Source organism: Odocoileus virginianus, chromosome 34 (genome assembly GCF_023699985.2).
Source record: "Odocoileus virginianus isolate 20LAN1187 ecotype Illinois chromosome 34, Ovbor_1.2, whole genome shotgun sequence".
Taxonomy (NCBI): domain Eukaryota; kingdom Metazoa; phylum Chordata; class Mammalia; order Artiodactyla; family Cervidae; genus Odocoileus; species Odocoileus virginianus.
The window spans coordinates 28,201,328-28,228,998 of NC_069707.1; the positions used below are offsets into that span (position 1 = coordinate 28,201,328).

The window sequence follows — 27,671 nt, forward strand, 5'->3', positions numbered from 1 at the left end:
TCTCTTGAAATAATTGAAAAACCTCTTGTACCACCTCGAGGGGGCCTCTGGGGAGGAGGCAGGTTGTGTGTGTATGTGTGTTCACGCATGCATGTGTGTCTGTGTGTGTATTACATCTAACAATTCTGAGAACCTGGAAGTTCCACAGTGTTTTGTTCTACATTATGAGCATTTGTGCAACGAGCCCTCTCCCATCCCCGGTGCAACAGGCTCTCAGTGTTTGTTCTGGAAGCTTCCATTTGCCATGGAAGCACAAACCTCAGTTACTTGACTTTCATATTGTTTTGCAACTTCAGTGCTATTTCACGGGCTGTGTGTCAATGGGTGGCACTTCTTACCTATGACACAAGGCACAGATGTAACATGGATTCTGCAAAGGGAATGGCCGATCTCAGAAAGTCCATTCATTTGAGCAAAGGTGACTGTCAGAGAGTTCAACAAAAGCCCAACTTATGTCCAAGAAGTAGCAATCAGAGTAGCGGTTGGTTACCCCAAGGCACAGCTTCTGTTTAAAATACCCCTCCATTTACAACTAGTTCACCACCAGAGTAAGTGTTCAAATTTTGACACTTGTCAGGTGTAGGTTTTAATAAAGCAAACAACTACAAAAATCTTTGTATCCTCAGAAGCCAGAAAACTACCTAAAGTCTCTTTGATTGCAAAATGAGTACTTACTCTTTGTTGAACACTTGGAAAACATAAAGAGACAAAAGGAAGGAAGTAAAAATCATCTATGACCCCATCATCCAGGCAGCCGAAAGCACTGCTTGAGTATAGGGAAATTATAATTCTCTCATTTGGCTCAATTCTGATACTGAGCAATGGTGACGTTTCTATCATCACATGGACATACTTCATACTGAAGGAAACTGCTAAAAAGAGCAAAATGAAAATGCTTTTTGCTTCATTCCTAAAGCAAGTGTGAGCAAACCCACAGAAACAACATATGAGGGTTAAGTTTAGAATCACTATGCTGTGTGATTTCATAGTGAGGGTCTAGCCTGTTGATTTTTCACAATTAGAAGCCTCAACTATAATTTTCATATCATAACTTTTATTTTATAAGTTAATGTAACTTTAGATCTGTAAAAAAGATAGATGTGTATTATTTTAGTAAAGAAGAAATGGAAATTAATTATCTCAACAGAAAAGAGTATTTATGAACTGGGGTTTTGTTTCTGGTTCCACTGTGGGTGGGGAGGCATTTCCTAGGATTACTTGTGGGACATTTAATTCTGTGTGGTTGACAAAGAATAACTATAAATTTGCTTTATGCATAAAACTCCATCAACTCATGTATGTTTACTGAAAATAAAAAAATAAAATATACCTGCTTTATTACTACTATTATGAATTGAATGATTTGTTTACATAAAGGTATTGTGATCTTCATTAAAGTCTGTTAAATGAAATGTTATTTGTATTGAGTTGAAAGATGAATTATGTGTTCTAACTTTTACTTAATGATAATTATCAAGTGTTAATACACAGCTGGTGGGAAGGTAAATTGGTACAGTCACTTTGGAAAACTATTTGACAAAATCAATTAAAGTTGAACATATACATACCCACCAGTTGCAATTCTAGGTTAAGTACTCAAGAGAAAATGTGTAATTTTGTGCACAAAAAGAAGTGTACAAAAATATTCACAGCTGTATCATTAATATTTGTAATAGTCCAAAACTAGGGATAGCCAAATGTTCATTACCTCTAGAATTAATATTCACATGCACATACACATGCTCTGGAACACTCTATAGCAGTGCTCAGAAATCTTTTGCTGTAATATGTTAGGCTTTGGAAATCATATGCTGTCTAATGCAACTATCCAACTCTACCAAGGCAGTGTAGAAACAGCTTTAGACAACACATAAATGAAAGAGCATGGCCGTATTCTACTAAAACCATATACAAACAAGTGACAGGCCAGGCTTAGCCCATAGGTTGTTATTTGCTGACCTCTATTCTATAGCAAAAGAAACAGAAAAGGAATGGACTACAGCTATATGCAGCAGAATGGATGAATCTTACAGACAATGCTGAATTAAAGGTGATAAAAAAAAGAATATGCTTTCTGATTCTATTATCAAAAATTTCAAAGGTAGGGGATGGTGATGGAAGCCAGTGAGTCTGGATCTCTGGGAGGTGATGTCTGGGAGGTGGTATGAGGGAAGCTGTCTACATTGATCTGTATGGTTTTACATGGATGTGTTAATTTTGTAAGAATGAAGTGTACGTCTAAAAACTAGATATTTATCAGAATTTAAGCTAACCTTCAATAAAAATGTAAGAAAAGAATTTTCTACCTAAACAAATCAATAGCTGAATAAACTAATAGCAGAGGAACTAGAAGTGCTAGTCAATTACAAACTACAATTTCAATTGTTAAGGGATAGCAAGCTATTGATATACATAAGCTTGGACACATGTACACAGATTAGTTCACATTAGCATTTACCAATGCTAAATTAATTGAAAAGTTGCTTTTTTAAAGATGCTCACATTTGAAATGAATCTTCCAAGAAGTTTTTCCTATAAGAATGCAAAGAAAATTGACACTCAAACTGTTTCTTTTCAAAAAAGTAAATCAGATATTGCTCCATTTCTAACAGTATAATTGCTACAGGGAAAAATCCTTTACTTATTGTAATGGCTTAAAATTTCATACAACTCTGTGTAGTTACAAATTTGAGACCTGACCCTGAACTTCAGGAGTCCAGATGGTGGACTAGGTTGAGAGAGATTACTGGCTTCTTCTCCTACTTGACTCTCAGCCTTAAACTACTATGAAAGCAACATATGAAAAAAGTAATCCCCTTCAAATACTGGTTTGCTTTAGGCTCTGGGATGACCAAGTTCCAAATGTCTCCTAAACTATCCACAACATGATCATATTCATTCATATACTGCTCCCCAACACCATTGTGGCAAATCATTATCGATCATCTTGTAAACATGACCCATGAAAGAAGTCTCATACAAAAAGTAAAATAACAGATGAAGTAAGGTACTTCTCCCAATGACTGCCTGGTGAAACTAATTATTAACAAACCTGTTCTATAAAGAAAGTAATAATTTGGAAATAAGATGTTAAACTTTTCCTGAGAAATGTGGAAAATGTACTTTTGAATTCAATATGTACTTCCAAAATGTTCAACTATGTTTTACAAGTATTAGATTTTCTAAAAGAAGACAAAATATTCAAATGCATTTTCTTGACACTGCAATATAATTTTATGGTTTTTAAAACATTTTCCAGCTCTACCGAAGTAAGGCTTTAAAATGTATGCATTTAGGTTGCACAATATAATCTTTAAAAAGTTTACAACCTGATGCTTTAATATGTGTGTGTGTTCAGTTTTGTCTGAGTCTGTGTGAAATGGTTACTACAGTGAAATTAATTAGCACATCTGTCACCTGACAAAGTTACCGTTTTTGTTTTATGGTAAGAATAGAAGATCTCCTGTCTTAGAAAATTTCAAGTATATATAGTAGCTTTATTAACCATACTCACTATGCTAAACAATAGAACACTGTGACTTCTTAATCTCATAACTGGAAGTTTGTATTGAGGGAAGAAATTTTCACTTATTGAGGTATGAGGAAGTCATTCTGGCTTATACATAACTCAACTTGAACTTTTGAGCTAACCGAAACAGCTTTTTTGTGGCCTATTTGTTTGAACCATTAAAGCAAAGAAAGCATTTAAAAATCAAAATGGAGTAACTGTGATTCAGGCATCCAAAACGGAAGTAGGTGGCCATGGTGGATGTGGTTTCAGACACATTCTTGTATCACTGAGAACTTGAATATTCTGAACTTATCACACTCAAGGACATTACTAGCTGTTCTCAAAACAATATTTGCTAGCAAATGCCAGCTGCAACCTTATGGTCTCAAGGTCTACCCTCCTAACTGTGCAACCATTTCAAACCCCAACAAATCTTTGCTTAATATGTACCTTTACTGCCTGAATACATGCTCAACTGTGACCCCATGCTCAACTCTCTGTGACCCCATGGACCATAGCCTTCCAGGCTCCTCTGTCCATGGGATTCTCCAGGCAAGAATACTGGAGTGGGTTGCCATTTCCTACTCCAGGTGATCTTTCTGACCCAGAGATTGAACCTATGTCTCTTGCGTCTCCTGCATTGGCAGGTATATTCTTCACCACTGCGCCTCCTAGGAAGCCCCAGTAAGCACCATTACTTCTTGCCAGCTTCAATCCTAATATTTGGCAAATGGCTTACGTAATTTCATGGGTTTTGTCTTTATAACCCACCTTGCATTTTGTAGACCAGAAGAATACAATTCAAGTACTTCTTGAATCTCTGCAATATAATTTTAGGAGGAAGCTTGGTATGGAAAATCTTTTCATATGCTTACTACACATAATGCAAAAATGCTCAGATTTTTAGTTTATGATTATTACCTAATATGAAAATAGTGATGTTCCCCAATCTTATCAAGTTCTATACTCTGTTAGCATTTCTGGTATTATTTTCTTATACTTAAAAATGTGACAACCTCTTTCAAAAATAAATTTTCTACTGTGTTACATAGAATTAGAACCTTCAAAGTCCAGAATTTAGTTAAAGATAAAAATGATGATATATAAGATATCATAATGTTAACTATCTCATTAAGCTGCAATTCATAAAATGTTTTAAATTTTGACTGCAAACCAAAAGTATTAAACTCATACATGGTTGACTACCTAAAAGTCGGCAAAAGCAAATTCTTTGCATTTGCTTATTATTGTATACAACTTACCTTTAGATGGCCTTCAAGATTCTTGGAGCAAAAAATCAGTAATTACTTTTTGATAGTGTCCAAGTTAGCCTCACAAAAGTTGAAAACTTGCATTGATCTGTCAGTGTGCAAGCTTTGGGCTTATGGAAACTGCGCTTTCTTTACCAGCAGTTTAGCTGTCTCATCAGAATTGATCTTTTGGGAAGTCGATAAAAATATCTTTTGGCATTTAGATATGATGAAATGTTATAGCTCAAAGATATAATTGGAGCAAATATTTATTTTATCTAAAATGATCTTTTTTATAACTTAGTTTGTCTCATTCTTTGATAACTTCCATATTTGTGAATGTTTATAATCGATACACATTAGTAAACATATACTTACAGCCGGCAAGGCAGGTGGTTTGAGATCGACAGGTTGGTACCTTTTAAGCCGTGCTGGAGAGCAAGCCATCATGAATAATTTGTCTGTTAAAAATTTATAGTTAAGGGGCTTCCCAGTGGCTCAGTGGTGAAGAATCCACCTGCCAATGCAGGAGACACGAATTCAACCCCTGGTTTGGGAAGATTCCACATGCTGCGGAACACCTAAGCCAGTGGGTCACAACTGTTGAGCCTGTCTGTGCTCTAGAGCCTGGGAACTGCAACTATTGCGCCCATGTGTCAACACCTACTGAACCCTGTGGTCCTCGAGCCATGTTCTGCATCAAGAGAAGCACACCAGCGAGAAGGCTGCTGCATCACGGGGAAGAGCAGCCCCCACTCGTCGCAACTAGAGAAAAGCCTGCATAGCAATGAAGACCCAGTGCAGCCAAAAAATAAAAAATAAAAAACAAATCTCTAAAAAAGTATACAATCTATAAAAAAGTACTTACAGTAGAATACTATTAAAATCTGTATTTCTTCCAATAAAAAGCCCAACATTTTTTTTGGGTCAAGACAGAAATGACACTGTCTCTGGACAAATGGTGGTGACAGGGATTCTACCTAGAGATGCACTATTACATCAGCTTTCAATCCTAGCAGTGGGCCTGGCATAGCATAGTGCTCAAGAAATATCTGATAATCACCTATTCTTATAGGTAGGTTCTAATTGCCTATTTATGCAGAACTGTGCACTTTACATCCTCTAACCCAGAGTAATATGCTTGGGCAACTGCCACTTAAGTTTGCTTAAGAGCTGACCCATTCTTTGGCTGAGTTAGCAGAGGGTTTTAAATGCCATACCCATCAGCATTTGACACATCTGGACTACACTTTACAGATGATTATTCCATTTCGACAAATGCATTGGCAGGTATCCATTCAGCAAATATTAAGCTCTAATGAGGGGCTAGGTGGCTGGATACTGTTCCAGATGCTGGACACTTAGCAGTAGCGAAACTAATTCCTTGCTTTCATGATATTTACATTTACATTCTGTTTATAAGGTTGTGTGGTACCGTGAGGCTGGGAGAGAGTGATAGACAAACAAACATAAAATATGCCATTTGGTGATAGGCGCATTGAAAAACAAACCAGGGCCCTGGGTGAGTGATGAGGAGAATGCCCTCTTTACCATTCCTTGGGAATGTCCAAATTTCAATTTTTTATCTTCTAAGAGTTAGAAAGTGTCATCCTTCGACATGGTAGTGGTTTAGATGCTAAGTTGTGTCCAATTCTTGTGACCCCATGACTATAACCCATAGCTCTTCTGTCCATGAGATTTCCCAGGCAAGACTACTGGAGGGGGTTGCCATTTCCTTCTCCAGGGGATCTTCCCTACTCAGGGATCGAACCCGCATCTCCTGTTTTTTTTTTTTTTTTACCAACTGAACCACCAGGGAAGCATATGCATATAGGAGGAGTGAGATGACGCACTCCCACAATAAGAATGAACTGCTTCATAAGTGTAAGTCAAAATTAATTCAAATTCCCCAAGTTTTTAATCCTGGTAAATCAAAGTTAAGCAACTTGAAAACTTCTGTCTTTGAATATAGACCTTCAGTTTTACAAAGTTAAGTACAAATAAAATAGTCCCTACACTAATCTTTCTTTAATAACCTATGAAGAAGATATGCTTATTTCTAGATTGCAAACATGTTCTTGAAAATATCTATTTACTTGAAGCAAACTGAAACAGAAAACATGCCAAAGCTGTTGGTCTGCATAAAGAACACTACTAATATTAAATTAAATGAAAGCACTTAGAACATTTTAGCTATTGGTACTAATAAATACTATTTATATTTCTAGAACCTCTAGCAGTTTACTGAATGCTTTAATATTTATTGTGCTATTTGATCCTTAACAAACCTAATACAGTACATTATAATGTTATTATTACTGACCATTCCATACTTGACTACTGGAAAAACCATAGCTTTGACTAGATAGACCTTTGTTGGTAAAGTAAAGTGAAAGTGCAAGTCACTCAGTCGTGTCCAATTCTTTGCGACAGAGCAAAGTGTCTTTTAATTTCATGACTACAGTCACCATTTGCAGTGATTTTGGAGGCCCCCAAAATAAATTCTGTCACCGTTTCCATTGTTTCCCCATCTATTTGCCATGAAGTGATGGGACCAGGTGCCATGATCTTAGTTTTCTGAATGTTGATTTTAAGCCAACTTTTTCACTCTCCTCTTTCACTTTCATCACATTAGGTTAAAATGATTTAATTTTACAAGTATTTGGTGAACAACTATATCAATACTGCCCAATAGAAGCTAGATATAGAATAATCTATAATACTCTCTATTAAAGTTAAAAAATACTCTCTAATCAACTAGACAAAAGAGACCATGATGCTCTATCATTTGGCACTTTTGTCCTTTTTAGAGTGGGTGCTAACAGTCAAACTGTTTACAATAAAGCCTCAAATTCCTTTCTAATTTATCCTTTCACACCCCTTGTGGCCTGAAACACGTCCTTCCTTCTTCACCCCTCAACTTCCCTGTATCTGGGCTTTTAAATATGGTCATGTATCCACCTAGAAAGCTGCCTCTTTCTTGGTCTTTGCATAACCCAATCTATGTGTCATCACATGCCAATTGCATGTACTCTCTTCATCTTCTGAAATCCCAACACACTTTATTCCCTTTATATCACTTGTCACTCTCAAGCTAGCATTGCAGATTTTGTGGTTTGGGACTTGAATCTCTGCCTGGACTGGAAACCCTCTGTGCTTCACTGGCCTTTGCATTCCCAGTGCCTAGCATAGTACCTTGCATATAGCAGATGCTCAGTGAATATCTGCTGAATGAATATTAGATGATGCCTTTGAGGTGCAATAAAATTTTGAAGAGTGTTTTTAATATTTTAAAAAATTGCCCTCACATCATGGTTTATCTTTTCAATTGCTTTTCTAAACACTGTTCATGTCATCAATAAATAATTTACTATTTATTAGCATATTATTGTTCATCATCAATTTGCTTATTTTCAGTTGTTTATTATTTATTTGTTAATTTATTAATGCATATGCCATATCTAGAGCATTATAGCCAGCAATGTCTCCTCACAGAACATCACATTCTGCATCACCAGGACAACCTCTGGGCTGGAAGGGATAGATATTTTTGTTGCTACTTGGCAGAAAAACTATAAATTGTAGTCTAAAAGATAAAGCAACTTCTGAGAGTACCCAGTTAATTTTTCAGAAGTAGGACCAGAAAGCAAGTCTCCCTGTGCTCATGTTGAATGTTAGCAAAATATTGATTTTATGGTATTCTGTTGCTTTGAAAACTGATGATCACTTGAAACGATTTAATAAAAACTTTCAAACAGTATCATGACGGTATGAACACCCCTTTCTAAGCCACAGCAGGTAAGAAAATACATACTTATATGAAAATGATAGGACACCAATTAGCATGAAAGGAATCACACATGAAACAAAAGCAGAGCCACTGAAAATTCAAATTGTAAGATTATAAGGGAAAGAAGAGGCACCACGCCTGACTGGGAACTCTCGTGAGAAACTTCTCCCCTCCAGCATTTAGCATTTCCCAGTAAGAAGCTAGCAAATGGACTAAGAAGTGAATCAACACTGATCATTTTATGTAGTTTCTTTTTGGTTCTTTGTACCTAATGCTTTCATTATACTTTGAAAAATAAAATCCTCTGAGGAACTGGCCACACCTTGTGCATTAATTGTGCAATGAGGGACCATTTCTCTCCCACTTCCTTCTTCCTTTAACATCAGTTCATTACCCATAATTAAGGTACTTACTATATAGTGTGTACATCTTACTATATAGTGTATACTCTTTGATATAGTTATATAAACTTTGAGGTCTATCTGAACTTGAGAGAAATCTTATGACTAAATTTTTTTTTAAAAGAAGGGGGATGGAAGTTTGAAATTTCAAACTCCTTAAGGGTGAAGGAAAGAAGAAAGCAACATTTATAACCGTTTGGTGCTTAACATTGTCCACACTTGTCCCCATGACAGAATCATTTTACTATACAGTAGAAGATAACACAACATATACTAACACAACTATACTCCAATAAAAATTAACTAAAAAAAAAAATTGGTTATTATGTACTTGAAACTAAAAGCCAAGATTTTGAGAACAAAAATGTTAAAGAGAACCTATGTAAAACTGGAAAATGATTAACTGATACAATCTTTGGGGAAAACCAAATCATTTGCAGTAATAATTTGCTATTGTTTGTAATAAAAGTGCAACTACTGGTGAAAAGGAGTACATAGTTAGTACTCTGTAGCCACCTCCACAGTGCATCTTTATTCACCTTCGTATCCAACACAAACGATTCCTCTGCACATAGAAATGTAGAATGTAGAAACCTAAGACCCATACATGACAATATGGATTCGCTCTCATTTAAAATTGTTTGGAACTCAGAATGTCAGTAACTTCAAGTGAATTTTACACTTATACCTCATTGAACTTAATGACCCAAAAGTGTGAGTTTGGTAAGGTAAACAACAGAAAGCATAAAAATGGTATTTTCTAAATGATCTGGGGACATACCAGTGGGACAGAAGAAGACTGCAAATGGTGCGCCTGACTAGTGGCATTCTTCCCTATTCCATCTCAAACGTGCTGAGACCAGAGCACAGCTGGGGGCCAGGCAGGAGCTCCAAACCTGGTGTGTGAGTGGGCATAGTGGGGACCTTGGAGCAGGTGAGCCAAGAACTTGACAATTTAAAGCTATGAATGTCTCAGGTTGGTCTCCAGGAGGGATCTCAATACTGAGGTGGCAGGATGATCAGTGGTCAAGTGCTGGAACTGCAGGCTTTACTGATTTGATTTTCTTGTTTCAAAATTTTAATTTGTTCATAAAAAGGTTATAACATGATCTGCAAAAACAGAAACTGGATTCATGACTTAGAAACACTTAACAAAACTTATTAGTCCCTTTAAATAGCAGAAACTCCTCTCCTTTATTATTGAGGATAAAAAGTTTTCTCAAGAAATGCTTCAAGAAACCGTAAGGGCTGGTCACAGATCCCTCTCAAAGGAAGCAACAAAAGAATTCAGACCTCAGACAGTGGTGAAGTGGAGCTTTATTGTTATTGCTGTGTTATACTGATGCCCTTTCTTGATAAAATACAAGATGTGGCTTCAGTTTGGGTAAGTTACATGTTCACACTGTAAGTTGCTCTTGTTTCTTTGAAAGGAGTAAACTATTCAACATCTTTTTTCATTATCTTGCATGGTAGTGCTGTGAAATGGTAGCTCTCCAGCTTCAGGTAAACACACAATTTGGAGGGTTGACCCACCTGTATTGATATCCATACTAATTTTATTTTGATATTCTCTTTCATCTAAGATTTCAAAGGATTTTTTGAATGTTTTAATTAAATTTTGCAGCTATCCTCTTAAAAAGATAAGCAGGAAGAAAGTCTAAGTCTTTTGAGAGGTAATCTTTTTGAGGGCATAATTTTAATTATCAGAGTAACTCAAGCTCACAAGACATAGTAATATCTTCAAGATTCAATAAATATTTACCATCTACTTTAAAGCTAAAATGTATAGTTGTTCTTCCTATTCTATCTTTAATTATTCCATGTCCTTAAACTAATAAAAATCCCATTATCATAGTTCCTTTATATTATTTAGTTCTATATCCTTAAGAAAATAGAAATATAATAAACTAATGAAACCTAAAAGCTTAATAATACACTGCCATCGTCAAAGATATCTATGTTTTGAAAGAGAAGCCATGGCCTAATTTACTTAAATAAATGATCTAATTAAACAAGACACTTAGGATGGACTTTACCTGTCACATATTTAAGTACACAACTAAAATTCTTATGACAGTGGTAGCAATATAAAGCTGATTTATATAAATATTCTTCTGATCTTGGGATTTTGTGGAATTTGGTGCATTCCTTGGGGGAATGCATTTGGTGGCCAGGAATATTTTCTTGTTAGGGATATAAATCACACCATATTATCTAGAAGAGATGGAAAGGTGATTGGCTTTAATTGAAATTAAATCTATAGGCAGTAGTGGATAGTCTGTTTTGTCCTTTTCATAGCTAAAAACTAATCAAACAACTCACAGGGGAGGAAGTACAAGGAAAAATTCAATCAAAATAAGTGATGCACTCATGCAAGTAAAGTCATCACAAGTTCAAACTGATTCAAGTTAGTAGATCATGTAGAAACTATAATCAACATTTTAGTTATGATCTGCTTCAATTTTCTTTCAGCAAAATGAGGGTTATAACAGCAACAATTCATCCTGTTATTTTGAAAATTAAATGAGTTAGTTGACAAATAAATATGATACAGTGATAAGATGATTTCCTCAAAATCCAAAGTTGGGACATACAGCTGGACAAAAAAAAATTTTCTACTTCCATCTCTCTCTCATTTGTACCCATTAGCATTTTGAAGTATTTTTGTGGTTAAGAAAAAGGACTCCTGGATATTTGACATGGATTTATGGATGCTGTGCTACATTCATGGTTCATGTGCTTCCAGTAAAATATTCATTTTCCAGTGGATATGTTACTCTTTAGCCATGTTGTTGCTGTTTTGCTGTTAGTCATGTCTGACTCTGTTGTGACCCCATGGACTGTAGCCCACCAGACTTCTCTGTCCATGGAATTACCCAGGCAGGAATACTGGAGTGAGTCGCCATTTTCTAACCCAGTGACATAGTTTAGTGGCTCAAATAAGATCGAAATACTAGACCTAAAATTTTACAGTTTAAAAACTTTTATATCATGATTTAGATTTCTCACTTTGATATTAAGTGCATCACTTATATTCTCTGACCTAGTTTTGTAATCTATAAAATGAGGAAAATGATATCAACTTCATTTTTAACAGGATACAGTATATTAAAGAGTTTGTGAAAGGCATTGATGATATATCGTCCCACAAAAACAAATTGTCATTCATTACAAGGCTGTGATTTTTATTACTAATGCAATATGCCTAACTGTTGTGTTGACTTCATTTTATTTCGAATGTATATTTCTCTCAGGCATTGTAAGTAAGGACTTTGTGCTGTGGTATAAATAGTTCGCTTATCTAGTATACCATCTCTAGTTTAGGATTTATAATGTGATTCTTCTTACGTTTTCATTCCAGTTGCCTGAATACAAAGCACCCGATATTATGCTGATGATCCAAGAAAAATTTTGAAAGGCTCAAAAGCATGGTTCCTGAATTATTGACAGTTATTACAATCAAACTCTTTATCATCAAGTGTTCCACATATAAATGTGTTATAGTTGTCTATAAACCTATAAAAGAGCCGATTACCCTCTGCAATATGAACAAGAGACAATCAGTAAGGCAACAGAACAGTAGCCCCCATGACATCAACATGCTTAACAGATTTAAAATGAGAAATCTTCTTACCTAGCATGCAAACACATTTGACATTCTGATCAGGGTTTTCAAACAAGATTTCGCCACACCTCTGAAATAGAAAGAAAGCCATCATTATTTTAAGATTTCCTTTTAGGATTCCCAAGGCAACCTGTCCATGTCGCCTGACGTCACCATAACATTCTACTCTTCGTGTTTTCTTTAGTTACCTGAATCTAGGCGCTTGTCATGAGCAGAGATGTTCCTGGTAGTAAAACTCCTAAGAGGGGAACTGGGAATAGACTGTTCCTGCATGCCTCATGCCCCTGCCTGGAGCTGACTCTGTGCTCCTCTGAGGGGTCACAGCCAGAGCACTCAGCGGCCAACAGTTTCTATTTCAAAAGAAGATACACAGTCTATTCGATCTAATAATCTGAGGTTAATCATTCACTCTCAAAATTGGTCCTTCTTCAGCACTGAAATTATTCTAAGCTACCTACTCTGCAATCAAGCAGATATTTTCAAGCACAAACCTCAGTGGTATACACTTAGCTCTCTGAACTTGCAGACTCTGAACTCTCTGTTCAAATAAAGAAATGATGAAAAAGTGGCATTCATAATGCTTTTCTAGAAGCATCAACTCATAGAAATATCAACTTTCTTATCTACATCTCAGTTCCAACTTGCCTGTTAAAATTTTTGTGCAAGACGAACTCCAGAGATACAATCAGTTACTTAAGACTAGACCACATTTACGAATGTGATCTACTAATGGTTGGCAGCCAAACATGTAAATAAATCCTCCAAATCAATAAGAAAATAACAAATAATCCAAAGGAAAATGGAAAAAGGATAAAAGAGCCTGTTAGCCTGTGTAGTAGAGGACAGAGGCAATTCATGGAAGAGGAAATCTGAATGGTCATTAAACAGAGAGAATGTATTCCACCACACTAATAATAATCAGGAACCAGCAAATCAAAGATAAAAATAAAGAAGCCTATTTTGAACCCAAAGATATGGGAAGACTTAGAAATCTGGCAGAAACAAGTTTGTAAAAAAAGTGTAGAAAAATGGATATTCTCATATACTGTGAGTTTTAGTATAAAATGATGGAATCATTTTGGAGAAAAATTGGCAAAATCTTTACTAAATTTCTACTTATTAATGACTGGATTTCATTCTTACTAAGTTAAAATGTGCATAGACTATGATACAGCAAGTCATCTTCTAGACTGATAATCAGTGAAACTTTAATATTCAGTTACAAAAACAGATAAATGTTATTCATATATTGGAATGCTACATGGCAGTTAAAAATGAAAATGAATTAGGGTTACATTACTGTAAAAACATATTAATATAGAATATATACCTATAAATACATAATATAAAAATTGTATAATATATTCAAATTATATAATATATAATGTTCAAATCATATAAAATATATTTAAGTTTTAAATCATATAAAATATATACAATGTTTAAACCATGTAAAAGTATGTAAGGTAAAACACTATCTCCATATTTTATGAAGTTGAAAATATCTAAAAATAACACATTGTCTATGAATATATTTACAGAAGAAGCATAAAAACAGGCAAAGAAAAAAATATCAAATTTAGGGTAGGGGATAAATACACAGAGTTATGAAATATTGGAGGGTATACAGGGGTTATCAACTTTTTCTATAATGATTTGTTCTTGAAATTATTCTGTTTCCTATGCTTGAAATATTTCAAAATAAGTAAGAATTTCCCCCATTTGCAACACTCTGATTATAAAAATGGCCCTTCACACACTGTTTGTCTGCTGTCTCCCATGGGCTTATGGAGGTCATTTAGTACCAGACTATATTTGTTTTCACCATCTATTTCCTTGTCCTTAGGAAGACTGAGAACATCTACTTCAGTCCATTTTCCTCTTTCTGTCACTGTTCACGACTTGGTTAATTCCACTCCCATCATTCTTTATTGTACCTACACTTAAAACATCATAAGACAAAGTAATTTCTGAAGAAAACAACTCCCAGATCTGAGAATTTACATTCTTTATACCTAATGATGAAACCTCCTGGTACACAAAGGCACAGGTTGAGAGGAAAAGCATGACCCAATTACATTCAAATCAACCCATTTTCTGAGATGACCTACATCATGCACAGAGATGGGCAGTTGGCTCAAGACCATGAAAAGGAAGTAAGCTGCTGGCTAGTCTGGGTGGACTGCGGAAAGAGGAAGACCAAGTGCTCGTGAAGGCTCTAAGAGGGTGCTGAATACTGAACAGAAAGTACATGGGTTTTCTCCTGGCTTTACTCTGCTGAACTAAATGTCATGTGATGTTTATCATGCTATTTAATCTCTTCAGGCTTCATTTCTCTGTAAATAACATGGGATGCTAACATGCCACAAAGTCTGATCAGAGAGCAAATGTGAGGGTTAACGATCCGTGGAGTCTGACCCGACTGTCTGTTGCTGTCTGGTTTGTGTTTTGGCAGAGGTTATACCCTTTCAAACTGCTAGGATCCATTTCCTGCATTACTTGCTTTTTAAAGGGGTATTTTTTATGCCCTGAGAGTTAATGATTATTTTTAATTGAAAGATCAGAGGTTTCTAAACTGTTTTCAGCTCCTTGGTGAAACAAAGTGCCAGGAAGTTCTATCAGTCCATATTCTGGGTCCTACAGGGAAGTAACCCTGGAGTGATCCCTTACACTTTGTTAAGAATAATGCCCACACATGTGCTAAGATGGAAGAGTTTTCCTTCCTTAACTGCAGGGGCTTGCAGTGGGTACCCAAGTCCAAGGGCAGCCAGAGGTCCACCCCTCAAGTTGCAGGTTGGTGTGGGCATGGGTGGAGGTCTTGCTTCCTTTCTTGGACATGAACAAATCCAAGAGAAGTTTCTGAAACGCCCATGAAACCTGCATTCCTTAAAAGCCATGGCCTGCCTGGGTTCAGTGACCAAGCTAATGACCAGGCAGCAAGAATGCGCATGGCAGCCTGTCTGATGACCACAAGGCAGTCCTCTTCCTCGTCTTTATCTCCCTGGCTACCTGGGGGATGGCTGAGGCACCTCTAACCAGTGCTTTAATTGCCCTGCTTTGTAAAGTTACCTGATGATGGCACCTGATTTTAAAGCATTGCCCTGAAGGGAATCTGATTGTTCTCAGTCCTCAGGATTTGAAAGAAACCAGATTTTTTTCCCAGCACTTTTTCTTACTGATGCCGCTGTCTGCAGGGCCTTTGCTGCCAGGTTCCTGCCTGCTGTGCAACCCAGGGTGAGACCTAGTTTAGGAGACAAATTAGGCTAAGCCACAGGGTCCAAGCCCCAGAAAACCACAGAATCTGCTATGGGGGAAGGCCCCATGCCTTCTTGGAGTCTCTGGGCTGCAGCCCTCCCCTCTTGCTGCTCCACCTGGTCGCTCATTTACTCCCCAAGAATGACCCAGACTTTGATCCAGTTCCGATCCCCAAGCTTCTACCTGGTTCTCAGATCTCATCTCTCCAAGAGATCTCCGTCTTTGCTTTGTCTCCTGTGCCTAAAATAATGAGACCAGCTTGCCTTGCTTGTGTTCATGACTCCCAGCAAGCTCTGCTAAATAACAGGGCGTAGTTACTAAGTCCCCATCCAAGGGGCTGGAGCCCTGCTAGCAATACAGAGTCTCTTGTCACATGCTCCCCTCCAAAGCACAAAGCTGTGCTACACACCAACTCAGGTGTGTAATGCCTATTGCCTTTATAGACTGCAAAGAATCAAACCAGTTTCATTGTTAGGGTTTTTAACATGCCTCATTATTATAATCCTGATGCCTTATACATACCAGACCCTTAACAAATATTTGTAAACTAGCTAAAATTTCTCTAGCCCATACTGTGGGCTAAGCATTGTTCTAAGTGTGATCTATACATCTACCCTCTTGTACTCTGATTATACTCTTTTAAGAGGGTAGAAAATTGAGGCAGAGAGAGCTCACTACAGAATATTCCTCGCTCCAATGAGCGAGAGAATGAAAGCTGATGGCTTCCCAAATGCTTGGCCAGATTCCCAAATATAGGCTACTGCAGGCTTCCTTATTGCCTTGGCCAAGTATGCCAGGTCTGTTTCTATGTCCTTTTTCATTCGTTAGCCAGTGATGTTGGCAACAGTTGCCACCTATTAGAACATAGGCCTTGGATTAGACAGACCCAAGTTCAAATCCTGCTGTTGCAAGCACGTACTTACTATATACCATAATGGATTATTTCGTTCTAAACTTGCTAAAGAGAACTAAACTTGCTCTCTCATCTGTAAAATGGGGTGGTATTATCTACATCATAATATCATTACAAGTTTAGCTCTTAATTTATTACGAACCAGAATGTACCAATTTAAATTACCGTATATGAGATTATAATATGAAAATAGGACTTAACAAACTGAACTCATCCATTAAATTCTAGTTTAATGCCCATGTTATTATTTAATATTAAAAACAAAGAAATACTTCTAATTTTAGAAGTCAGGATATTTTACAAGTTAGTTGCTAATTTTATTTACTAAGAATCTTCCACATTAAATCTAAAATTTACCTTTTACTTAGGAAGAGCAAGATGGATGTTATAAAGTATGGCATCTATTTTATTACATTAAAAATATTTAATTTTCATTAGCTTAATTATGTGTTGTAGTAAAATGTACAATAAAGTATATTTCTCTTAAGTGGACTGTGTTTTTTCAGTACTTTCATCATAAAGTTAGTTGTGAAAAAAATGAATATTAAGTACAATTTAAAAAATCACATTTAAGTACTCAGCAAATCTGTTTTCTTAAGGGGATGTTATATCTAAAGTGAAAATAATATTCAAATATTTATAATAGTAACATGTTGTTCAGTTGCTAAATCATGTCCAACTCTTTGGGATTCCATGGACTGTAGCCCACCAAACTCCTCTGTCCATGGGATTTTCCAGACAAGAATACTGGAGTGAGTTGCCATTCCCTCCTCCAGAAGAGTAGCATGCTATACTCAGAGGAAGTAAGAAAATTAAAGACAGTAAAAAGTTTACACATTGTTCAGTTGGCAGCACTTCTAACTTTTTTAAACCAGTAAATATTTTTTTTGCTTCACATAAAATTTCATCCTGTTTTTTTTCTGAATATTTGTTAGCACTTGACCACGCAGGCATAACGCATTTTACTGGGCACTGCTTCATTGTGTTTTTCACAAACTGAAGATTTGTGTTAACCCTCTGTCAAGCAAATCTACCGATGCCACTTCCCAACAGTATTTGCTCACTTTGTGTCTCTGAGTCACATGATGGTAATTCTCAAAATATTTCCTACCCTCCACCAGCAAAAAGATTACAACTCACTGAAGGCTTAGATGATGGCTAGCATTTTTTACAATAAAGCATTTTAAAATTAAGGTGTGTACATTGCTTCTAAAGACATAATGTTATTGCACACAATAAGTGATATTATAGTGCAAACATAACTTTCATTTGCACTGGGAAACCAAAAAAGTCATTTGACCTGCTTTATGGCAGCATGCAGTTTATTGCGGTAGTCTGGAACCGAACCTACAATATCTCTGAGGTCTGCCTGTGTTTAGTCTCTCAGCAGGCTTGCAGCAACTAGTGTTTTCAGGTCAGGTATATTGATATTTTTGGATAGGTGGAAACATTAGCAAACAAGTAAAACCCAAGACAGAAATTTTTTTGCTTATTGGTTTTCCCCTGTATTAGCTGAGGCAGTAGCTGTTTTCCACAAGCAGGTAATGGTGAACATTATCAGCAAATAATTAATAGTTGTGATTATTTGATTATTTCCTTCCACCATTATACCTTTTCTTAAGCAGAAAAGAAATTAGTAAAGGGAATTAGGTGCATATAAAATCATTGGTGGAGTAGGCTACAGGCTGGTCCTCCGGGAATGACTCAGAGAAAAATGTGAAATTGACTCATGAAGGGAACTAATGGTGGGCCACAACTGGGAAAGTAGAGAAACAGAGGGCATCACAGGAATTTCTGGTCTAAGGTCCCATCACCTTGGCAGCAATCCAGGGATTAGACAGGTCTGGGCACAATTGCCTCTTGACACCGATGGAACCAGTGACTGAATGTTGGATGCTACTGCAGATGCAGAAAACCCAACATCTCCATGACTGTACTTGATAGATCACTCAACAAAGCAAAGCGAAAAGAACCTCTGACATATGATTAGATCTATTTTAAGAAAAAATAAAAAGAGAGCTGAATTTCTTGATCTGAAGAAGAGCTAACCATGGTCCCTGGTGGAAAGGGAAGTTCATCTCACTTGTTTCCAGAAGCAACAGACACAACCCAGAGGAGGCACATCCTTAGCACATGCTGCCTTCATTCCACCCTCACCCCATCTTTAAGCACTTGGATTCTGCAAGTTGGCCATTCAATACAAGAATTTCTCTAGTAAGGCTTTTAGTAAATAAGGCAAATGCCTGTATGCTGATGCATTTGTTCTCTTTGATCATCCCTTGCGCATCTTGCACGATGACTAACGCATCATGGCATTTCCGATGTGAATCAAATAAATGAAGAAATAATTCTTTACTGCAATTCTGCAGGATGTACTTGAGATTTGGGATTATCTGGGGGTAGCATGAGCGGGATTTTTTTCTGGATACTTATGTATACTCACCAGTAAGTGCTGCGATTAGACGCAGCCATCTGACGTGGAGCGGCAAAGGGGGTGATGAAGGGGCAACTTGACACTGAAAAGACATCTTGAAACATCTGGGTCATTTCCCATCTCACATTTTCCCCTAACAAAGAACCGAATGATACTAATTAAAGCCAGACTCCTGGAAAATCAGCCTGGAGAGGACATGGCTTATGTCTATAGATCATAAAACATAGGTTCTATTAAGGGACTGCACTCCCTAAAGCCTGACATGGCCTGGAAGCTTGAGATTCCCTTATACTGTCTATCAAATGAGTGAATGAATGAATAAATACTCAAAAAGACACCATTATCAAGTGCCTGCTCTATGCAAGAACTGTACTGAAGGTGGCTGAAAAAAGCAAATGTGATTTAGGCTAGATCCTATCCTCAGGAATTTTAAAGCCTGGTCTGAGTTAGAGCATAAAATGCTATGGACATCCTCCAAGGTGGACACCCAATACTGTTTGGGGATACCAGAAGGCTTCCAAAATGAGATGACTACAGGAAAGAGTTGGCTGGCAAAAGAGAGGGACTCTCCTGGTAGAGACAGCTACCTGTGCAAAGTCCAGAAATCCTGTTAGGATTCTTTGGCAGCTGCCCAGGATGGGAGCAATGTTGTGGTGGGTCAGGGTAGAGGGTTTAATCAAAGTGGCAGAGTTTATACACACACACACACACACACACACACACACACACACATTTCAAGAATTTCCTGGAGATCCAGTGGTTAAGACTGAGTTTCTACTGCAGGAGGCATGGGTTTGATCCCTGGTTAGGGAACTAAAGTCCTGAATCCTGCATGCCACATTGCATGGCCATCTTTTTTTTTTTTTTTCTGGGCTGGGATAGCAAGGCTAGGTTTGCTTTTGAAGAGCAAGGTGCTCAGTGAATTCTTTAAGCAGTGTGACAAATAATTGCAATACAGTGGTGCCAAATCTCTCTCATCAACGGTATTGGCTGCAATCTTTCCGTCCATTTCTACCTCAGACAAGGAACAAAGCCCGAGGTGTTTCTTATTCCTTTTCCTTGGATCAGCACACAAGATGGTGATGGCCAAGGGAACAACCCCTAACCACCCAGCTGAAACCTCCTGTGAGGCCGACTTCTGCTACTGCTGGAGCCATTAGCACCTAGAATTGAGCCCATTATCATTTCCCTGGCTCCCAGAGGTGCCTTTTCAGAGGCTCCAACCTCACGGTGGCCGAGTCTCTCCTACCCCGTGGGTGGTATCGCCAGGCCTTCGGCTCTCAACACTGTGCCGCCCTTTGTGCCAGAGGATGGCAGATTTGGACCTGGGGCTGATTTCGGCTCAAGCTCATGTTTTCCTTTCTAAGTTTTTCCAGTGAAAGAGCAGATTTCCATCTCATTGCAGGCTGTTAAAACGTCAGACTAATAAGTTTTCAACAATCTGTCAGTGCAGATCTCCAGCAACAACCTGGCTCTGTCTTGGAATCAGGGCCTCATCGTCCAACCCAACCTCAGCCAGTCAAAATAAGAGACACATCAGCAGCAGAAAAGAAAAAGAAAGATAATCACCTTGAGCTGAGCAGAAATTCTTCACAAATCCATTGTTGCCCACAGCCAACAGCAAATCTGTGGGCTGCCTAACCCGAGGTGACCCGTCGGGAAGGGCCATCCCTCATAAACCTCTAATTAGCTATGGTTAGCAGTGACTTGCAAGATATTAATGCTATTCCTATTGGAAAATGAGCCTACCAGTTTTTAACAGCTTTGTTTTCTTCTTCAGTCAAATGTTCGCTCAATGCGTATGCTTTCTATTAGAGAAGTGCCAGGAGCAGCGATCTCCAGAGAGTCTCTCAGCATTTTATTACACACCCCTATTTTTAAATGTTTAAAAACTACTTATTATGAACCCAAACTTGGAAAACCTGGTTTCAGCCCAAGGGTAATTTTTTTAAGTTATTAAACAAACATCCAGAACGAACCGTGTTTCCTGTTGTTTTTGAGGGCACTAGAAATGCTCTACTTTCTAATGGTCCAATCGGACCCCTCAGGGAGATTCTGGGGTTAGATAACTCACAGGTTCAGAGTTACTGTGTTAGGTTACCTTATGCCCTTCAGTTCCTGCAGACTTTCTCCACACCCTACTTTTAGTTTTGAATTCCTCTGCACACATCAAAACGCACATTGGAAACCACGTTTTTCATCATGTAAAACCATGACAATGGCCTCAGGGCAAGCCCAATTTTAGCAGAACCTGTACTTGTGAGGGCTGACGGCATGTGGATTATCACTGAGACACCGCTCCTAAATGTACCCAGTTATAGCAACTGAGTGGGGATCTTGGTCCAAGGCACTTCGGGAATAATTCTGGTATGAACACAGAGAATTCTCCATTAGATACAAATAACACTGCCATAAATCCTTTTTTTTTTTTTGGTTCTTTTCGAAACAAATATTTAATATTTTAACTTTTATAGGAAAGAAATTTAAATAACATACTTATTTTTACTGTTGATCATTTTACAAAGGTGGCAAAAATGCAGAAAATTCTGGGCAACTCAATGAAAAGTGTAACATTGGACATCTTCTTCAACTTTCCACTTTAATGGCCAAAGATACCACACAGACTTGTGCGATGTCATCATGTTCGTATGTTCTCTTTAAGATTGTGTCTGTTAGTCTTAAGCCAGAGACGCTTTGCAGTCCTTGTACTGAAGACTACACTGCCATAAATCTTGACAACCAGAGCAAAAAATATGTCAGAATTTTATCTTCTATCCTTTCCAAGCTCCAAGTGTTGATAATAAGCTGCAGCTAGTTTTCAGTAAAAAAAGAGAGATCCTGTGAAAGCAAACAGCTAATGCCATTACCATTTCCCTACACACAGGGGCTTCTGAAAGGGGAAGTCCACAGACACTTTGTGTTAGCGAAAAGGGAAAGCAGCACAGAAAGAGGATAGATCGGTACATATAGAGGAAGGAACCTAGAATATCAGGACTGAAACCCCAACCCTAGCCCTCACTAACTGTGTGATTTGGGGCATGTCTTACCTTTTTGAACCTCCTTGTAGAACAGAGAGAGCAACAATGCTCAGCCTTCTACTGAAATAATGTCATATGTGTGAAAGCGTCTGTGGACCCTGAAGCCCATAAAGGGGCCTGGTGTGAATGTTGTTTTGTGGAAGAAAAGAGGTGGAAGTGAGAGAGGGGACTTGGTGGTAGTGTGGACAAGATAGAGAACACAGTTCTACTGTGTAAGGCACGGGACTTTACGAGCGGAAAATTTTTCTCCTTTCCTAATGGGGAGCACTGGTCCCTCCAAGGGTAACTCGCAAAACCAGACATGAAGAGAACAGAGGTCCACAGGGCAGAAAAGGGCAGGAAGCTTGGGTTGGGTAGGAATAGCAGCCTTTGAGAAAGGATTTGAGAAAAACAAAGGAAGCAAAATCTAGTGTGAGGTGCAGAGCTGAAAAAAAAATGCAGGCAAAGGAAGAGGGCTGTGTGAGGATTTGCAGTTTGGACAGGGCAGCTCCAGTACCAGAAACAAATACCATTAATCCGGGAGGGATCGGGGAGAGCATTGTGGTCAACCAAGTCACTTTATTTATTTAGCAGATAGACAAGTCCCTGTTGGGTCAGGTGACTTTCCATTCTAAGGTCTTATGATGAGTAGAGTATGGGCTGTGGAGTTCACATCAAGACTTCAGAATTTACGAGATATATCACCTTGGGCAAGTGACCCAGTAATTCTTGGCCTTAATTTCCTCATACATAAGATGGAGATAACACTACTGCCTACATTGTGGGTTCATCATGGGATCAAGTGAGGATTAATATAAAGCACCTAAAATAGTGTCTGGTAGAAGTGAGTATCCAATGAATGATTGTTTTTAATGGTATACAATTATTCAGAAGCAGAGAAGCCAAGAAAATCATGTCTTTTTTGACTGTAATTCAGGGTTACTCCAAGTTACCTCCTCATTTTTGACATTGAACTATTGCCCTGGGAGCCTCAAGTCCTCCAAAGCACGCATAAAAAGACAGAAGCCAGCAGTACCTGTTAGATGGGAGTGCCCCCAAATATTTACTTAATGAATGGGCAATCTGAAGGCAAAGAGCAGATTGAAAACTGGACCAATCCTTCCTAGAAAACTATCTCCAGTTTCTGCAAGGGAGGAGCTTGAGGGTCTAATGTCAAGTCTTATTTTCTAAAACTGAATATCTCATTCAGAATATCCATTCAGAAAACCTTCATTGGCAGCTTTCCCATTCAGTGAAGATATTCACATATCTGTCATCAGCTGCTTATGCTGTGTGTGTGTGGGTTCAGTTGCTTCAGTCGTGTCCAAGTCTTTGTGACTGTATGGACTGTAGCTCACCAGGCTCCTCTGTCCATGGGGTTCTCCAGGCAAGAATATTGGAGTGGGTTGCCATGCCCTCCTCCACCGGATCTTCCTGACCCAGGGATCGAACCTGCGTCTCTTATGTCTCCTGCATTGGTAGGCAGGCAGGACCACTAGCACCGCCTGGGAAATTCAGTAGAACCTATCTCTATTTTGATTACATTATTTTCAAATAATTCTTATGTCTGAAGTCCTAATTAAAGAGGATTAAGCAGACTTTCTGTGTCTGTGTAGTAAAGATGCTGACTGAAGGAGGTCCTTGTAGATCATTTGGTTACTGCACTGATGCACAAGGACCATCTAGCTCTGCCCGACGCACTCTTATCCCTGGCATCAAGGAAGAAGGAAGAATACAAAGAGGTTTGAGTACGTGGAGACTTCTCATGGTGATCAGGTACACTAACCACATCCTGATGGGTGAGGAAGAGTTTCTGAATAGGGTATCCTAACTGGATAGGGGAGAGAGAAACTGTTTATTAAGTCCTCAGTGGACAAAGGGAGGCACTGAACGTCATGAGATAAGCTGGAAGGGTGTCTGTTTTAGGTGCCATAAACCATAGGTGCAAAAGCTTAAGGGCGATTGAGAACTTGAAGGAAGTTAAGAATGGCTAGAAGGAGATGAGGTTCAGAGAATCAGGAGACTTGGGGAGTGAAGAGACAGGAGGCTGAGGAAGTTGGCAGGGAGCAGACCTCGCACGGCTCTGTGGGACTCCATTTAGTGATTGGCCAGCAGCCTGGATTCTGGAGACCCTGGATCTGAACAGAAGTCACTGCAGGTCACAAGCCATCTGTTGAAGGCAGCAGAGAAATCCCAACAGTGTTTAGAAAGCTTTTGTAACAGGAATACTGACAGCAGCCTCATTTGCTGACCGATGTTGCTCTTCACAACTCTTGGCAGGAGCCTTCGGTGGGAAGAGGGATCTGCTACGTGAGTGAAGCATCATCTTATAATTGTGAGTTTATAATCATCTTCTAATTAATGACATTACCCTACTATCCCCAAGACTTCTGGCAACCAGCGACACTAGGAAATTCCACAGAACTGCTCACTCATTCTCACTATCCAGTATTACCTCATGGGGTGTTCACCATCAGATTTCTTCTGATTTAGTATAAATCCATATAGCCTTGACGGAGGGCGGATCAAGGAATGAGACTGTGACTTGCTATGTTTCCTAGTCTGGCATGAATATAATATTAATATATTATGGAGACCAGGCCTTTCAAATCATGCATAGAGTGAAGCTTGGGAACGCACAGATAGGGGCGATTAGCACTCAAGACCCTAGATGCCAGGAGATATAGAAGAACTAAGCTCCTGGAACAAAAGTCCTTCCCTAACACTTGAAAAGGCATCTTCTCAGAAACAACTGGGAAGGCATGCTGTACTTCAAGAAAATTATCCCTTTATTTGCCCGTCACCTTCAGAGTGTAATTTGAACCAGAACAGGACTCCACGTCCCTACACTTCAAGCCGACACAGCACGCAGCAGTGCCCCGTTCTGTCCTCCTGCCCCTGGAAGGCTGATGCTGAGTTCTTGGAACAACCGCCTTTTTGTCTGACCCGTGTGCTGCCAACAATATGTACTCACAATGGCTCAGCTCCAGCCATCTGGTCAAAACGTCCAAGCTTTAGACATTGTTTTTCTTGATTTACATTGCAATTTCCAAGCTACTTTATATGACCCTATAGACAGCACAAGCTTAATAGATAATATCAGCAGTATCTCCAAATGCTTGCACAGACGTCACGATTCGGAGATTCATGGGACCTCATCCAGCCCGTAACTGAATGAGTATTTACCCAGGACAAAGGAGTACTTATAATGTGCTCCCTGCAACTCAGGGCAGTAATGCTCCTGTACATAAACCAACAATTAAATGTAATCCTATACACTTATAGTTTTAAAAGAAATTCAAACCAGTCCTTGGAATTAAATAACCCCAGTGCTAGAGAAAATGACTTCCAGAACATCAAGGCTGACAGGCAAACACAGGGTCTCTGAGCCACAAAGGAACAAACACTTTTCCACAGGGATAAGGGCCTGTTGTATAACTACTTGTGAGGTCAAAGATCCAGATGTTCCTGTAGACAATCAAAAAACTATTACTGGTCAAATTGTATTGACTATCTCCATATGAACAGCTCTGAGACATGGATCTGGCCTCAGAAAGGAGATTTCTGTAAATTCTACTGGCAATCAATGGCAACCCCAGGCTAGAGCTGGAAAAATCCGCTATCTTGGAGAAATAACTGACAGGTTTTATAAGCTGCAAGGGAATATGAAAATCCGTGAAAATAAGTGTTTATTTTGCTAACAGTTATATTCTGCCTTGGTATCATTTATTCAATCCCAAAACCTACTTTGAAAAAGGCAATATTTAGAGTTATCTCCTCTTGGGTCTCTCAAAGGGGCTGAGATTTGTGGTCTGGTTCACTGTCCCCCAGCACCTAGATCAATGTCTGTCATATCCTAGGCTGTCTACAAATATTGCTTGAAAAAAGAATGAACAAATGGGTTGAGACAACAATATGCCCAATCCCTTCATTACTATATCTCAGTCAAGTTAGAAATCTGTGAGACGGTATCAATTTAAATTGAAAGAGAAGAATAAAGGAAGTGAAGTTAAATTAAAATAAGCTCAACTGCAAGTTTTGATGCCATTACCCCATTAAGAAGTTGGTAACTGGGTTTTGCTGTGGATCTACTATGAATTCCTTTAAGTGGAGTCCAACCCAAAGGCAAATATTTCTCCAAGTACTATATTTTTGAAAGATAATTTTCCCTTGGGAAAGCAAGAATCATAAACATTTTTTATTTTCAACCAGCAGATCTTTCCACTGACAAATACTACTAGAATTAAACAATTTAACAAAATTTGTCTTAAATATCCTTGTCAGAGTTCAGATCAGGAAAACAGAGGTAATATCTGTACTCTATCATCTTAGTATATGCTTAAGGGTTAAACCAGCAAAGTGCTTCCAATATTTGAGAAGAAAACTTGTATGAAAGTCACTTGGGGATTATGTGGGGTAGGAAGGGCTATATTGTTGATAGTTTATGATTCTCATTTTAATCACTTTATTGCCTCAAGATCTTCTGTAGCCTTTTTACAAGTTAGAGATGATCGTTGATTTAACATTTAATTTTTAATGGTGTCAGTAAACTCAAGGAATCCTGAAGATCATGCTTTGTTTTCATTCCCGCAAATCTGCCTGTGAAATTGCCATGCAGTATGACATAACTTCATCAATTAACAATGCCCACTAAGTAACTAGTGCTTGGCAAACTAGCAGGCTCCTGCTTATATTGAATATTTTTAACCTAATGACATAAAACTGTTTTCTCTATGTGTTTTTTGCAAAGCAAGAAAGAACATGAAACAATAATAGCAAATAATCTTAGAAATAAAGTAATGCTTATAGACCCATTGTATTCCTTGAGAGCCTTGAATTACAAAAGGGAAAGACTAAAAATCTCTTCAAGAAAATTAGAGATACCAAGCAAACATTTCATGCCAAGATGAGCACAATAAAGGACAGAAGTGGTATGGACCTAACAGAAGCAGAAGATATTAAGAAGAGATGGCAAGAAAACACAGAAGAACTATACGAAAAAGATTTTCATGGCCCAGATAATCACGATGGTGTGATTACTCACCTAGAGCCAGAATCCTGGAATGCGAAGTCAAGTTGGCCTTCGGAAGCATCACCACAAACAAAGCTAGTGGAGGTGACAGAATTCCAGTTGAGCTATTTCAAATCCTAAAAGATGATGCTGTGAAAGTGCTGCACTCAATATGCCAGCAAATTTGGAAGACTCAACAGTGGCCACAGGACTGGAAAACGTCAGTTTCCATTCCAATCCCAAAGAAAGACAATGCCAAAGAATGCTCAAACTACACCATGATTGCACTCATCTCACAGCTAGCAAAGTAATGCTCAAAATTCTCCAAGTCAGGCTTCAACAGTACGTGAACCGTGAACTTCCAGCTATTCAAGCTGGTTTTAGAAAAGGCAGAGGAACCAGAGATCAAATTGCCAACATCCGTTGGATCATCAAAAAAGCAAGAGAGTTCCAGAAAAACATCT

The 27,671-nt window shown here is 38.3% G+C and overlaps 1 protein-coding gene across 2 annotated transcripts in view; it reads right to left on the reverse strand.

Moving 5' to 3' along the window:
* PDE7B (phosphodiesterase 7B) overlaps nt 1-27,671 on the reverse strand; it is a 346,524-nt gene that overhangs the window by 222,548 nt on the left and 96,305 nt on the right. Inside the window, exons 1-2 of one of the 2 annotated variants that reach the window (XM_070461611.1) lie at nt 12,766-12,866; nt 12,587-12,647 (exon numbers count right to left, since the gene is read on the reverse strand). In XM_070461611.1, the coding sequence (XP_070317712.1) occupies nt 12,587-12,593 (7 nt within the window). In that variant the 5' untranslated portion in view covers nt 12,594-12,647; nt 12,766-12,866. Of the gene's footprint in view, nt 1-12,586; nt 12,648-12,765; nt 12,867-27,671 lie in introns of those variants that run through there. The other variant, XM_070461610.1, reaches the window with a different exon arrangement.